Source organism: Myxocyprinus asiaticus, chromosome 25 (assembly GCF_019703515.2).
Source record: "Myxocyprinus asiaticus isolate MX2 ecotype Aquarium Trade chromosome 25, UBuf_Myxa_2, whole genome shotgun sequence".
Taxonomy (NCBI): Eukaryota; Metazoa; Chordata; class Actinopteri; order Cypriniformes; family Catostomidae; genus Myxocyprinus; species Myxocyprinus asiaticus.
In genome coordinates, this window is record NC_059368.1 from 9,476,859 (window position 1) to 9,492,928 (window position 16,070).

At 38.8% G+C, this 16,070-nt stretch overlaps 1 protein-coding gene across 7 annotated transcripts in view; it reads right to left on the bottom strand.

Moving 5' to 3' along the window:
• Positions 1-16,070, bottom strand: part of LOC127416041 (probable serine/threonine-protein kinase kinX) — a 64,052-nt gene that overhangs the window by 9,659 nt on the left and 38,323 nt on the right. For 6 of the 7 annotated variants that reach the window (XM_051655137.1, XM_051655138.1, XM_051655140.1 and 3 more), the window contains 3 exons: positions 13,629-13,700; positions 4,496-4,591; positions 7-54 (listed from right to left, as the gene is read on the bottom strand). In XM_051655137.1, coding sequence (XP_051511097.1) covers positions 7-54; positions 4,496-4,591; positions 13,629-13,700 — 216 coding nt within the window. The remainder of the gene's footprint in view (positions 1-6; positions 55-4,495; positions 4,592-13,628; positions 13,701-16,070) is intronic. The other variant, XM_051655141.1, reaches the window with a different exon arrangement.

Consider the following 16,070-nt stretch of genomic DNA (forward strand, 5'->3'; position numbering starts at 1 on the left):
CCTTACCTTTCTTTGCAGCTGAAGGTTTTAATTTATCTTTGGTAACAGCAGGTTCTACATACAAAAAAAGAATAGAATTCACATAAATATATATTCACAAAAACACATACAAAAATCATTTTTGTTGTTATAATAAGGGCAAACAATGCAAACATCAACCAAGCCAGTAGTAAGGACTGTGAAGAGATGGACCAATGAAGCAGAGTGGGAACTACAAGCCTGTTTCAATTGCATGGATTGGAGTGTTTCTGAGGCTGCAACCACAGACCTGGACGAGCTCACAGACACTGTTACATCATATATCAGTTTCTGTGAGGATATGTGCATTCCTACTAGGACTTATTTAAAGTTCAACAATGACAAACCATGGTTTACAGCAGAGCTCAGGCAGCTTTGTCAGGCCAAAGAGGATGCTTACAGGGGTTCCCCAACCGTCTTGTACAATCAGGCCAGAAACACACTGAACAAGGAAATCAGAGTGGCTAAAAGAAGATACTCTGAGAAGCTGAAAAACAAGTTTTCAGCTAACAACCCTGCATCAGTGTGGAGTGGCATGAAACAACTCACAAATTACAGGACTCCTACCCCCAACCCTGTAGGGAACCAACAACTGGCTGATGACCTGAATGTGTTCTACTGCAGATTTGAAAGGCCCAATCTCACACCCCACACACCCTCTGACCTTCACTTCACACAAACACCAACACCTCCTGCAACCCCCCTCCTCTCCCCTCCTGCTACTCAACCTTAAGATCTGTGAAGATGATGTGAGCCACGTCTTTCGGAAACAAAAGTCGAGGAAAGCTTCAGGCCCAGATGGCGTCTCACCAGCGTGTCTTCGATTCTGTGCTAACCAGCTGGCCCCCATCTTCACACAGATCTTCAATAGATCACTGGAGCAGTGTGAAGTCCCATCCTGCTTCAAATGCTCAATCATTATTCCTGTCCCAAAGAAACCAAAAATCACAGGACTTAATGACTACAGACCTGTCATCTGTCAATGTCTGTGGTCAAGAAATCATTTGAGAGACTGGTGTTAGCCCACCTGAAGAACATCAATGGACCCTTTCTAGATTCCCTTCAATTTACTTATCGAGCAAACAGTTCTGTGGATGATGCAGTCAGCATAGGATTGCATCATATCCTGCAACATCTGGACAGACCAGGGACATATGCAAGGATCCTTTTTGTGGACTTCAGTTCGGCTTTCAACACCATCATCCCAGCTATACTCCAGAATAAATTACACCAACTCTCCGTTCCCATGTCTATCTGTCAGTGGATTACCAGCTTTCTGACGGACAGGCAGCAGCTTGTGAGACAGGGGAAACTCACTTCTAACACCTGTACAATCAGCACTGGTGCCCCCCAGGGATGTGTGCACTCCCCACTTCTCTTCTCCCTCTAAACCAATGACTGCATTGCCAAGGACCCCTCTGTCAAGCTCCTGAAGTTTGCAGACGACACCACTGTCATCGGCCTCATCCGAGATGACGATGAGTCTGCATACAGAAGGGAGTTTGAACAGCTGGCAGTCTGGTGCAGTCAAAACAACCTTGAGCTGAACATGCTCAAAACGGTGGAGATCATTGTGGACTTTAGTAGGAACACCCCAACACTGACCCCCGCTCACCATTCTAAACAGCGCTGTGGCAGCAGAGTCATTCAGGTTCCTGGGCACTACCATCTCACAGGACCTGAAGTGGGAGACCCACATTTACTCCATTGTGAAAAAGGCCCAGCAGAGGTTGTAATTCCTTCACCAGCTGAGGAAATTCAACCTGCCACAGGCACTGCTGTTACAGTTTTACTCAGCAGTCATTGAGTCTGTCCTCTGCACGTCAAAAACTGTCTGGTTTGGTTCAGCTAAGAAATCAGACATCAGAAGACTACAAAGGACAGTTCGGACTGCTGAGAGGATTATAAAACGAGTCTAATCGTCGTGCAAATTTTTTCTTCTCAAGTAAACAAGACAAAAATACTGATTATGGAAAAATATTTGTTGTGCAGTAAGTAAGCCATTTAAACCCAGCAGGATTCGCTGAAAATAGATTTTTTCCCCCCCTTGAATATGAGTGAAATACTTTCCATAATAATTTGCTTTTTAATATTGTTTTGCACCACTGATTAGCCCCTTATGCTTTATACATAGCCCCTTATACATTTGTCTATCTACTTATAATTACTACTGAACTTTTGCATTGGCTTGTGGAACTGTAGAAATTGACAGCTGCCTTGAACTAAAACAGCTTTTATTAAACAAAACAAAACATCACATACTTCTGCACTCAATGGTTTTTAGCTTTTAGCTGTAAGATGAAAAACAGTTAGACATGAATCATGCCAAACTGATTAGAATAGAATAGAATAGAATAGAAGAATATGTTTATTTTCATTGTATAAGTACAATTATTATTGCACAGGTACAACGAAATTAGGTTTGCGACTCTCCTTACGATACTATAGAACAATAAAACAATAAAAAAAGATCAAATAAACCAAGTAAATAAAACAAAAATACCAAACATGATAAGGAAAGTCCAGCAAATGTATATTATTATTTACAAATGTAAATTATGATTAGACTTAGCTTAGAGTTTAGTTTATAATGTCTTAATTGTTATTTTTATGTCTTTATTTTTTAAGACAGCCTTTGCTACATTCATTATTACCTGTGTCAGAAATCAACTTTTACATTACGGGGCAATTTTTACGCCCTGTATTTGATTTTCAGGGGCATTTACTTTTATTTTTTTTTACCTTTATGGGGGCATATATTTTTCTAACATCAAAAACAAACTGTGTCTCATCCATTTGTCAAATATGTCAATTTAATTAATTGATTACAGCACATTCTCAAGACTGAGAATTTATTACCTCTTACAACATCAACTCATATTTTCTGCCGTAGTATGTATAACCATGACTATAAATTAAATATTAAGAACTATATGAGATGGCACAAATAAAAAACTAGAAGTCATTTCAAGGGCATTTTTTGCCCCTACATTTTTTATTTCAGTAGCAGGTTTGTCATGATTTGTGGCATTTTGTTCCCCAAGCCCCCATTAATTTCTGACCCTGATCATTACCCATGAAAGATTTTGCAACACCTTAAATATTCTGCCCCTACAAAAAAAAAAAAAAAACTGTCTGTCTGATCTAATGGATGTGCACCAGAGGGCACTATTGCGTTTGTCAAAGGTATTATAACTGTGAAAAATGTTTTAAAACAACAATTTTACTGCTATAAGAACTACAGTAATATACCATAAACAGATAACAATATAACAGGTCATAGATGAGAACGTAGGTTATACCTGTCCTATCTCCGTTAATTTACAAGTGCAATTTAAAAATATTACATCACTGTAGACTACAGCAACATGCTCTCCCATTTCTGTTGATAGTTTCTCTCACTTTTTTACAATGATACATGATGGATAAAAACTCAATGGGTCATGATCCTGATTAAGAAATTCCTCTGAAACAATATATATATATATATATATATATATATATATATATATATATATATATATATATATATATATATATATATATATTCAAAAGATCTATATTCTAGTTCTCACTAATTGTATTATAGATATTTATAATTTCTGAAATAAAAGCATTTTTACCTCTTTTCTTAACTTTGTCAGCTTCAGCCAAATGAAAAAGAGAGGGGGAAAGTAAATTTAGTGATATTCACTGTCTGACATGTAAGGTTTGGCTTTAATAAAGTAATCCACAAGGTGGCGACTCTCAGTGAACAAAGTTGTCTGCTTACTAAAAGAAATGTCTTCCTCATTCAGAGAACATTTGAATACACGTCAACCAACCATAGAACACAAAAATGGCTTTACTATATAGCTCATTAGTGCCTAAACTCTGGCTTGTGGTTATGAAGATGTTTATAGACAAAAATCCATCTGGCAGCACAGCCTGTTTTTAATATGCCATCCTGTGAGTACACCCAATTTTATTATAAAATATATAGTGTTTAGTAGAAAACAACATAATATGAGCTTGCAACATTGAGTAAGGGTCAAAGCATATGCCCTAGCCAATCAACTACCAATTATAAAATGGTTTTCTGCATTTGCAGATGCAGAGATGAGCCATATGGCTGCAATAGTTCACCATCAACACATGTTCAGTTGCTCATGCAAATACAGTCATATGCAAATGCTGTTTTATCTGCACACTATTCATTCACCAAGCAATGGAATACAGTGTCTATAAATTTAGACATGCAGTTATGCTTTAACGTGCAAAATATGAAATACCTCTGGGTCAGTTGTGTTTAAATGAAAATCTTATGATAATTTGTTGAAATTAATCTACAGCAGGATTGGTATTCATGTAACAGATCATTGAGGCAATGTGATTTGCTATTGAATGGTTCAGTAATGCAGAAAACTATGGAAATATGCCCAGGCTATTTTATGAACAAACATGCATGATATTGACCTTACAAGTCAATGCGAAATACCTTTTTCTTCCTTTGGTTTCGTGTCTTGGGCTTTTTGAGGCTCTTTATGCATTTGTGAATGCATACAAGGACAGGTAGAGGACTCTTTTTGTTTGTCTGAATACAAACAAATGCAAAATAGTGAGCGTCATTACAGACAAAGGTGATTCATTCCATTTCCCAACAGTTTCAGAGGTCGTTGGTCCTTTTTATGTGCCTTTTTGAAAGCAAGTGAACTTTTACAAAAAATAATGTTGAAAAGGGAAAATCATACTTGTCGTTATGACAATATTTTAATCGAACCAAACTCAACCTAACAAATAGCTACAAAACAATCATTTAAAATGTAAACGATTAAACTAAAATAGGCTCTTTTAAAAAGACACCATAATGACTGGTGCATAAAATTAGCCTTGTTTAAATCAACTGAGGATGATAAAGATGGCTGATGAACATAGAGATAAATGTTCAGTCTTATGCAGCTTATTATATTGATGTCATTATCTTTAAAACTCATAATATGCTTATGACATCAGAGGCAAATGCCAGTCTTTACATACATAAATCAAAATGTAATTACTGAAATTCATTTTTAAAGCGGTGGCAGTAAATCAAAGGATGCAAATATGACACCTTCATTAAAGTTTGCATTGCTGAAATTTGTCAGAATTAATGTGACACTTTTTGATTAAATGCCACTCCACCAGTAAAGAGATTAGATTACTACAACAAGAAGGAAGGCAGTTAAAAATAAAAACAGGTCAACAACCCAGCCAACAAATGGAGATGAACAATAATGACATATCTGAGGTGGAAACAGACTGAGGAGTAGTGAAGAAATGCTTTTAGATGCTGCAAGAGTTCCAAAAGTCTCTTTGAATAATAATTATATTCAAATTCTAATTCAAAAGCCGGTTTTGTTTGTGCTGCTTACATGCTTTCAGGGAATTACAGGGAGGTGTCATTCGAAATGCCTTTAACCTAAAATGCTAATGCCATTTTTGATATCAGTCAACCCTGCAGCTCAGTGCATGATCTGTGTTATTAAAACAGCATGCATTCTTTCTTCCTTTGTTTTCCATGTGACCTTTGGTGGAATAGTTTATTAGCTAATAAAATGCATTTACTCTCTCCTGATTAACATCAGCAGGGGCGGGCAGGGAAAGAATGAAAGATGGAACACGGCTTTGCCTTGATTTGCTGTTGAAACGTGACATATTCTGACCATATGTCCAGATTTTCCTATGTATGTACAAGAAGACAAGATTAAAAAGAGTTCACATTTTGTATACTTTGTGATATGCTTCTCGGTCATTCCATGTCAACTCAACCAGAGGTCCAAAATGTTGTTTTTGATTTTTTTTTTTTTTTTTTTGTTGAAAGAAACAAATGATGATGAAAGCAAAAATATGAAATGCCATTGACTAATATTTACTGAGTAATCCATTATTTTGTAGAGGGGGTCAAAACGACCATTTTCACCAATGATTTTCAAGCAAAACTACAGGTAAAATAAAATTGCTTAGAAAGGAGGCAGGGTCATTATTTTGTTTTTACACACAGATCAGTAGGTCTGTCATTAAAATCAGTTGACTTCAGCACCACTTGTTGCATTATGCTAATGTTGTGTGTCCAAAGACTGGGGAATAAAACACTTTGTTGTGTTGTTTTTACAGAGTTAGAGTGCTTATAACTCCTTTAGTATTAAAGCTATCATAGTATCCTTATAAATTCTGGTTTAGAACAAACATTTCTTTTTGTATCTTCATTTTTAAGGTGCTATATGGTTAAATCCCAGAGATATGGGGCTCAGTGTTGCTTCATGTATAAGTTGTTACATTTTATCAATTTTCAATGGGCGAAAACCAAATTTGGGCCACATGGTATGAAGCTAGTTAATTTGTATATTATTTATCTATTTATTTACAAAACAAATATCTGAAGTACAAATAATGTTGAAATTAGAAATGTACCTTTACATAAAACAATAATTTCAAATTTCACTTTGCCTTTGCTTTGGAAACGTGATATATACAGGGTGCATCTCAATAAATTAGAATGTCGTGGAAAAGTTCATTTATTTCAGTAATTCAACTCAAATTGTGAAACTCGTGTATTAAATAAATTCAGTGCACACAGACTGAAGTAGTTTAAGTCTTTGGTTCTTTTAATTGTGATGATTTTGGCTCACATTTAACAAAAACCCACCAATTCACTATCTCAAAAAATTAGAATACATCATAAGACCAATAAAAAAAAATATTTTTAGTGAATTGTTGGCCTTCTGGAAAGTATGTTCATTTACTGTATATGTACTCAATACTTGGTAGGGGCTCTTTTTGCTTTAATTACTGCCTCAATTCGGCGTGGCATGGAGGTGATCAGTTTGTGGCACTGCTGAGGTGGTATGGAAGCCCAGGTTTCTTTGACAGTGGCCTTCAGCTCATCTGCATTTTTTGGTCTCTTGTTTCTCATTTTCCTCTTGACAATACCCCATAGATTCTCTATGGGGTTCAGGTCTGGTGAGTTTGCTGGCCAGTCAAGCACACCAACACCATGGTCATTTAACCAACTTTTGGTGCTTTTGGCAGTGTGGGCAGGTGCCAAATCCTGCTGGAAAATGAAATCAGCATCTTTAAAAAGCTGGTCAGCAGAAGGAAGCATGAAGTGCTCCAAAATTTCTTGGTAAACGGGTGCAGTGACTTTGGTTTTCAAAAAACACAATGGACCAACACCAGCAGATGACATCGCACCCCAAATCATCACAGACTGTGGAAACTTAACACTGGACTTCAAGCAACTTGGGCTATGAGCTTCTCCACCCTTCCTCCAGACTCTAGGACCTTGGTTTCCAAATGAAATACAAAACTTGCTCTCATCTGAAAAGAGGACTTTGGACCACTGGGCAACAGTCCAGTTCTTCTTCTCCTTAGCCCAGGTAAGACACCTCTGACATTGTCTGTGGTTCAGGAGTGGCTTAACAAGAGGAATACGACAACTGTAGCCAAATTCCTTGACATGTCTGTGTGTGGTGGCTCTTGATACCTTGACCCCAGCCTCAGTCCATTCCTTGTGAAGTTCACCCAAATTCTTGAATCGATTTTGCTTGACAATCATAAGGCTGCAGTTCTCTCGGTTGGTTGTGCATCTTTTTCTTCCACACTTTTTCCTTCCACTCAACTTTCTGTTAACATGCTTGGATACAGCACTCTGTGAACAGCCAGCTTCTTTGGCAATGAATGTTTGTGGCTTACCCTCCTTGTGAAGGGTGTCAATGATTGTCTTCTGGACAACTGTCAGATCAGCAGTCTTCCCCATGATTTTGTAGTCTAGTGAACCAAACTGAGAGACCATTTTGAAGGCTCAGGAAACCTTTGCAGGTGTTTTGAGTTGATTAGCTGATTGGCATGTCAAAATATTCTAATTTTTTGAGATAGTGAATTGGTGGGTTTTTGTTAAATGTGAGCCAAAATCATCACAATTAAAAGAACCAAAGACTTAAACTACTTCAGTCTGTGTGCATTGAATTTATTTAATACACGAGTTTCACAATTTGAGTTGAATTACTGAAATAAATGAACTTTTCCACGACATTCTAATTTATTGAGATGCACCTGTATATATTCCATATGTATGAATTTGCCTATATAATGTAGTAGGCACAAAAAGACAAGTTTGAAAAGAATTTACTTTGCAAATTACATTTTTGTGTACTTTGTAGTAATGTACTTTTGTTTTGCTAAAGTAAAATAAATATTAGAAATAAAAACATTATGTATTTATATGTATGACAAAGTCAGTTTTAAAATTCAAAATTTATATTTTCAATTTTCTTTTTTTTTCTTTTTTCTTTTGAGTAACAATACGTGGGTAATTCATAGGATATAGAATCATTTATGCTAGAAAATATTGGTAAATAAAAATATAAATAAACAAACAAATATGTATATACTGTATAGACACACAGTATATACTTATATATGCACAAAAATATTTTAGTCTATTTTTAAGATTTATGCATTTTAATTTAATCAAATTCAAATAAAATTCCATCAAATTGAATTATGTAGTGTTTAACAAAATGAAATAAATACAACTTAAAGGGGACCTATTATGCAAAATTCACTTTTACATGGTGTTTGAACATAAATGTGAGTTGGCAGTGTGTGTACACAACCACCCTACAATGTTAAAAGTCCACCCACTCCTCTTTCTTATATTTCTATTAATCAAAAACAGTGTCTCAAAATGACTGGTTTTCGTATCCGCTCTAAAGTGACATCACTTTAGAGCAGGCCACACCCACAACTGGTGACGGACTCCACCCTATTATCATAGATCCTCCCCTGAGTGATCAACACACAGTCCGCCATTTTTTTCCGTGCTGGAGCAGCTAAAGTGAGAAGAATAATTTCTCAACTTCATAAGCGTCGTAAGTGTTCTGTTGTTGGCTGTAAAAGTGAACATAAGAGTCTTCATGTACTCCCGGCATCAGAGCCACTGAAGACGCAGTGGACAAGTTTTGTTTATGAAGAAAATGTGCCCCAAAACATACCAAAATTCGTGTATATTTGTGCAAATCATTTTACACCGGACTGCTTTGTGAATGAGGGTCAGTATAAAGCAGGATTTTCAAAAAAAATTACTCTCAAGCATGGATCAGTACCAACTGTTCGTGTTCCAGCTTTATATCCTGAAGATGTAAGTATCGCACTTTATATTTTGTGAATGTTTGCAAATCGCCTTTCCGAATGTGCTTGTTATCTGATTCCACGGCTAATGCAGCTAAAGTTACCATTGTCTCTGAATGTATTCACGGAGACCAGAGCTATGTCGTTATAGCTTGTTTGCACATGACGTCACATCACTGCGTTGCTGTGGCGTGAAATGCAGATGGAGGGCAGGAAGTGATTTTCTACATAAGAAGCACTATCACAAACTCAAAATGCCTATGTTTTGCATTGTTTACAGTTGCTCATACATAAATGGCTAAACTCCGGTATTTACGGTGTCAGTCATATTGGTTCTGATTTGTTGTTGCTATAGTATCCGAAGCACGAGCTGTAAATGCACAGCCCTCTTCCGGAAAGGGGGCGGGGAGCAGCAGCTCATTTGCATTTAAAGAGATACACACGAAAACAGCGTGTTTTTGATTCCACCCAAAAAGAGGCATTTACAACATGGTATAATAAATGATCCGTGGGGTATTTTGAGCTGAAACTTCACAGACACATTCTGGACTCAAGATGGCGCCGAGTATGGCTGCTGCGTTGCGAGCTCCGACACAACATGGTAGTGTTTTGTTTGTTTTGTTTACAATTCTTATGTTTTTTGTCTTGGATGTTGTCTGCCTTATTGTTTACGACAGACAAACACTTTTGGACATTGGTTCAGCAATCACACACCGTAAACCGGACTTCAAATTCCTCAATGCCGACCCACTGTTTACAAACACGCAAGCGGAGCCCTTTGTCTGGGCAGCACGGCCACGGAAACGCAGGAGGAAAAGGGGAAACAGAGCCGGCGTTCTCATCAGAGTAAGACCCCGTGCAAATCGACCCCCGCTACTCAGTATTCTACTGGCAAATGTTCAGTCTCTGGATAACAAGCTCTGCGAGCTGAAAGCGCAGATCTCTTTCCCACGAGAGACGAGGGACTGCTGCATTATCTGCCTTATGGAAATTTGGATGTCTGCAGAGATTCCAGACTCAGCCATTGAACCCGCGGGGTTCTCCGTGCACCGAGCGGACAGAGTGAAAGACCTCTCAGATAAAAGCAGAGGTGGTGGTGTATGTTTTATGATCAACAAATCCTGGTGTGATCAGAGGAACGTACATTCTATCAAGTCTTTCTGCTCTCCTGATCTGGAATTTCTCATGCTTCTGTGTCGACCATTCTGGCTACCGAGGGAATTCACAGCGTTCATTATCACTGCTGTGTACATCACAAGCCGACACAGACCGGGCACTCAAGGAACTGTATGGAATTATAAGCAAACAGGAAACCGCGCACCCTGAGACCGCGTTCATTGTGACCGGGGACCTTAATAAAGCCAGTTTCAAATCAGTTGCACCAAAATACCACCAGCACATTAGTTTCAACACACGAGGGGACCTGGTTTTGGACCATTGCTACTCTCCCTTCCGGGATGGCTACAAATCCCTCCCCTGCCCACCATTTGGCAAATCGGACCACTCTTCCATTCTGCTTCTGCCCGCTTACAGGCAGAAACTGAAACAGGAAGCACCCACTCTCAGAACGATCCAGTGCTGGTCGGACCAATCAGACTCTACGCTACAGGACTGTTTTGATCACATGGACTGGGAGATGTTCCGGTCCGCCTCTGATGACGACATTGAGCTTTACGCTGATAACGTAATGTGTTTCATCAGAAAGTGCGTAGAGGACGTCGTTCCGACCAGAACAACGCGGATCTATCCGAACCAGAAGCCATGAATTAAAACCGATGTTCGTGCGGCACTTAATGTGCGGACCTCCGCTTTTAATTCCAGGAATGCGGAGGAGCATAAACAAGCCATTTATGCCCAACACAGCAAAATCACAACAGCAAAACGCCAGTACAGGAACAAGATTGAAGGACAGTTTAACACCACCAACTCTTGAAGCATGTGGCAGGGAATTAACATCATCACAGACTTTAAAGGGAATAAAAACTCCGCCATGAACACCGCTGCCTCTCTCCCGGATGAGCTAAATACTTTTTATGCTCGTTTTGAGGGAAATAACACTGCCCTCACGGAGAGAGCTCTCGCGGCTGAACCTATAGAGGTTAGTTCACTCTCCATCTCTGTAGCGGATGTAACCCAATCCTTACGACGGGTGAATATCCGCAAAGCCGCGGGCCCAGACGGCATTCCGGGCCGCGTCATCAGAGCGTGCGCGAACCAGCTGGCTGGTGTTTTTATGGACATTTTCAACCTTTCCCTCTCTTTGTCTGTAGTCCCCACATGCTTTAAAACGTCCACCATTGTGCCTGTTCCAAAGCAATCAAAAATCACTTGCTTAAATGACTGGCGTCCTGTTGCTCTGACCCCCATCATCAGCAAATGCTTTGAGAGACTAATCAGAGATTACATCTGCTCTGTGCTGCCTCTCTCTCTAGACCCATTGCGGTTTGCTTAGCGCAACAACCGCTCCACTGATGATGCCATTGCATCTACAATACACACTGCTCTCTCCCACCTGGAAAAAAAGAACACTTTTGTGAGAATGCTGTTTGTAGACTACAGCTCAGCATTCAACACCAAAGTGCCCTCCAAGCTAGATGAGAAACTTCGGGCTCTGGGCTTAAACAGCTCACTGTGCAGCTGGATCCTGGACTTCCTGTCAAGCAGACGCCAGATGGTTAGAATAGGCAGCAACATCTCCTAATCACTGACCCTCAACACTGGAGCCCCACAGGGCTGTGTTCTCAGTCCACTCTTGTATTCCTTGTACACACATGACTGTGTGGCAACACATAGCTCCAATGCCATCATTAAGTTTGCTGATGACACGACGGTGGTAGGTCTGATCACTGACAATGATGAAACAGCCTACAGAGAGGAGGTGCACACTCTGACACACTGGTGTCAGGAGCACAACCTCTCCCTCAATGTCAGTAAGACAAAGGAGCTTGTGGTGGACTTCAGAAGAAAAGACAGAGAACACAGTCCCATCACCATCAATGGAGCACCAGTGGAGAGAGTCAGCAGCTTGAAATTCCTGGGTGTCCACATCACTGAGGAACTCACATGGTCCATCCACACTGAAGTCGTTGTGAAGAAGGCTCATCAGCGCCTCTTCTTCCTGAGACAGCTGAGGAAGTTTGGAATGAACCGCCACATCCTCACACGGTTCTACACCAGCACTGTAGAGAGCATCCTGACTGGCTGCATCTCCGCCTGGTACGGCAATAGCACAGCCCACAACCGCAAAGCACTGCAAAGAACTGCCAGACACATCATCGGAGGTGAGCTTCCCTCCCTCCAGGACATTTATACCAGGCGGTGTGTGAAAAAAGCTCGGAAGATCATCAGAGACTCCAGCCACCCGAGCCATGGGCTGTTCTCACTGCTACCATCAGGCAGGCGGTATCGCAGCATCAGGACCCGCACCAGCCGACTCCATGATAGCTTCTTCCCCCAAGCAATCAGAATTTTGAACTCTTGATCTCCCACGATCAAAATACATCAGCACTGCACTTTATTACTCTTACTCTATACCTCACACTGGACTGTCATAAATTATATTATTATTATATTATATTCTCTCTTAACAACTGACTATCAACCGACAGCCTGAATGTCAGTGCAGTACAATACAACCTACTGTACATTCTATATATACTTTTTTTTTTATTGAATAATGTGTATCTATATTGTGTGTATTGTATACTGTACAGTGTATGTTATTATTTGTATATTGTGTTGTGTGTAATTATGTGTATATTAGACTTTATATTGTGTTGTGTTAATTTGATGTTATTGTAAATTCACAGTCACGACTGCTATGCTGATCGGAACTGCACCCAAGAATTACACACTATTGCACTTGTGTATATGGCTGTGTGACAATAAAAGTGATTTGATTTGATTTTGATTTGGGGACACCTGAGACTTATATTAAATCTTGTACAAAGGGGCATAATAGGTCTCCTTAAATGTATATATAATAAAATTTCTATATAAGAAAATATTGGTAAATTAAAATATATACAGTATATATACTGTATACATACACATGCACACACTGTTTGGCTGTAACTGCCATAAACATTGGGGACCACAATTTTCTATAACAAAATGTGACTAATTTCAGTAATTTCATCAATATGGTGTATGCTACATTTGATTTCTTTAAATATAAATGCATATAGTGGTCATCAGCCAACCTGTTCTCTAGATATATCAATTGGCCATTGAAAAAAAAAACAAAAAAAAACCTTTCGGTCAACCACTAGCATAAAGCGCTTGTGCAGGAATATCCTCTGGCTATGCCTTAAATATTCTACTGCCTTTCAACAGACTTGAGAAAACAGCTTTCTCTCTGTTTGTAAATAGCTTGCATTACGTTTCATATTCATTTTATGACTATGTTCATATGTCTTTGTATTTAGAGAAAATAGCACTACTTATACAGTAATTGTACTGACCTTCTTCCTCAAACTCTGCTGTTTTCACGGGTATCTCGGCCTTCTCCTTTTTCTTCACTTCCTCAACTGCCCCTGTTTTAAGGAATAAAACAAACAAAACAAGGTGAGTTCTGTAGCCCACAAAAAAAAAAAAAAATACAAAGACTAAAGACACAGACATGTACTTGCTTTCACACATACACACACAGATGCATCCACACCATGTGAACTTTGATGTTCAGTTCCTTTTTGTACTTTGTGCATTTTGTGGAGTTTGTTTAACCCCATGGGTCAAAATGGATCTCTTCAATTCCCACATTTTTGCTCTTTCCTCTCCCAGCAGGCTTCATTCTCTCAGCAGGGATATATTCTGTTGTGTGAAACGTATCTAATGATGTTCTTGATAGAGGAATGACAGAGTAGCTGCTGCGTGCCTGCAGCAGGGGCCAAGATTCTCATTTTTCAAGCCTGTTCTCTGCAGTAAATGAAATTGGGTGCTGATATTGCTGTAATTTTCTGCGAAGCACGAAATATTTGAAAGAACTAAAGCACAAAGTAGTGAAGTCAAAAAACAAGTTGAAACTAACCTTGAGTAAACCTTGTCAATAAAGGAGATCAGCGGCCCAAAAGCCTGTGATGTTTTTGGTTTGTGTAATGGAAAGACAATCAGGTATTGGCATGAAGATATGGAAATAAGAAAAGAACCCCAATTAGGCCAATCTACCTAAAATATTTTGTGTGTGTGTGTGTGTGTGCGTGTGTGTGTGTGTGTGTGTTCCACAGAAGAAATTCAGATGAATTTGTAAATCAGGGATGGTGTTGTGAAAATACAATGGAGATGGCTACAGTATTTTATGAATTTTTTTTTGTATTCCGTCATCTTAAACAAGTACAGTTTAGTAACAGATCTGTCATACCTGAAAGATATATCATACCTAACAGCATTTGTACAATGATCCTGGGACATACAGAAGAGAGCCAGAAAAGGGAAAATGAATGGCTCTTCTCTGGGCTGCCCACAGGCAGGACTGTGTAGTACTTCAATGGACAGTCAAAAAAGTCAAGGCTGAATCACAGAGAAATTATTTCTTGAACTTTATTATTTCAGTATGTGTAAATGCCCGCTAACTTGACATACATTTTTAATATGTTCTTTGCACACAAGGCAGGAGGTTGAATACAAAGTGTCACTATATAATCACTGTATAGGTGATAAACAGTCTCTGACAATCATATTTAACTAGGTGAAGTTAGTCAAGACAAATGTTAAATTGTTGAAAAGGCCTGTGTGGACGTTTAAATCAGTTTTATAAAAAGTTAATGATATGCTATTTAGGGTTTCTTGGGCAGTTTGAAGAGAGATTTGAACACTTCCGCACTATTCAACGTCATTTTGTAAAGTAATGCTGCATTCCATTCAACTCGTTAATTCGGAATTTCCATCTTCCTGCTAGGAAAAGTGCAATGGAATGCCCTTGAAGTCAGATTTCCAACTTGGAAACTTGGGCGGAACTATTCAACTTCCATTTCGCAGAAATGAAGGTGCGTGACAGGGAGATGTTCAAACTTAATAATAAACATTCACTTTTATTAAATAATATCCATCATTGAGTCAAGGTTACATTACATTACATTACATCATAATAAAACATGTTTAGCAAACATTTGCAGAGACAGGTTTTCAAAATATGGTGAATTATACTTTTTTGTACTTTTATTAATTGTACACCTGTAGCACAAATGCTAGTATTGTAGCATTGTTTATCAATTTGGTTGCTAGGAGACATCTCTGGTGACAACTGAACGAATGCTAAGCGAACAGGGCATAGCTGTTTTGTTTGCTTATATGTCATCTTCTAAGCATCGGGCAAATGAATGCCTTTATTGTCGGAGATCGGAGATACCAATTCGGAATTTCCCACATCTGACTTTGAATAAAAGGCAGCATAAGCAGTATGTATGAGTAGTATGTTCACACAAAAAATGCAAAAAAAATAAGTGTACTAGGAATACCCGGATGATGCAGGTCACATGTATTAGAAACGTCATTTTTGTCAGCTGTTAAAAGGCGAATGCCTTTGTGGAGTAAAAAAAAAAAACTTTATACACAAACTACACTTTTAAAATCCATACACTACATGGCTGAGTGCATAGTGTATAGTGCATCATTTAGGGCAAAGCTAATGTGTATGTGAAACTCCCTTTTTTCTAGGATGAAAGAATCAGTACTTCATGTAGTGCTACTGTATGCGTTTGTGCATTTGTAGCAATAGTCTCAGCAATGCATCATTGTTTACCCTAATCATATCCACATCGGTACCAGTAGCTTTGGTCTCTGCAAGTTCATCCAAGTACACCAGATTCTTCTGTTCTCAGACAGAAGATGTGCCAGTCCTCTTGACTCATCGTAACTCTGTTTGAGTTTGTCATAGTGCTGTATATCAGCCTGGGATTCGATTTCCA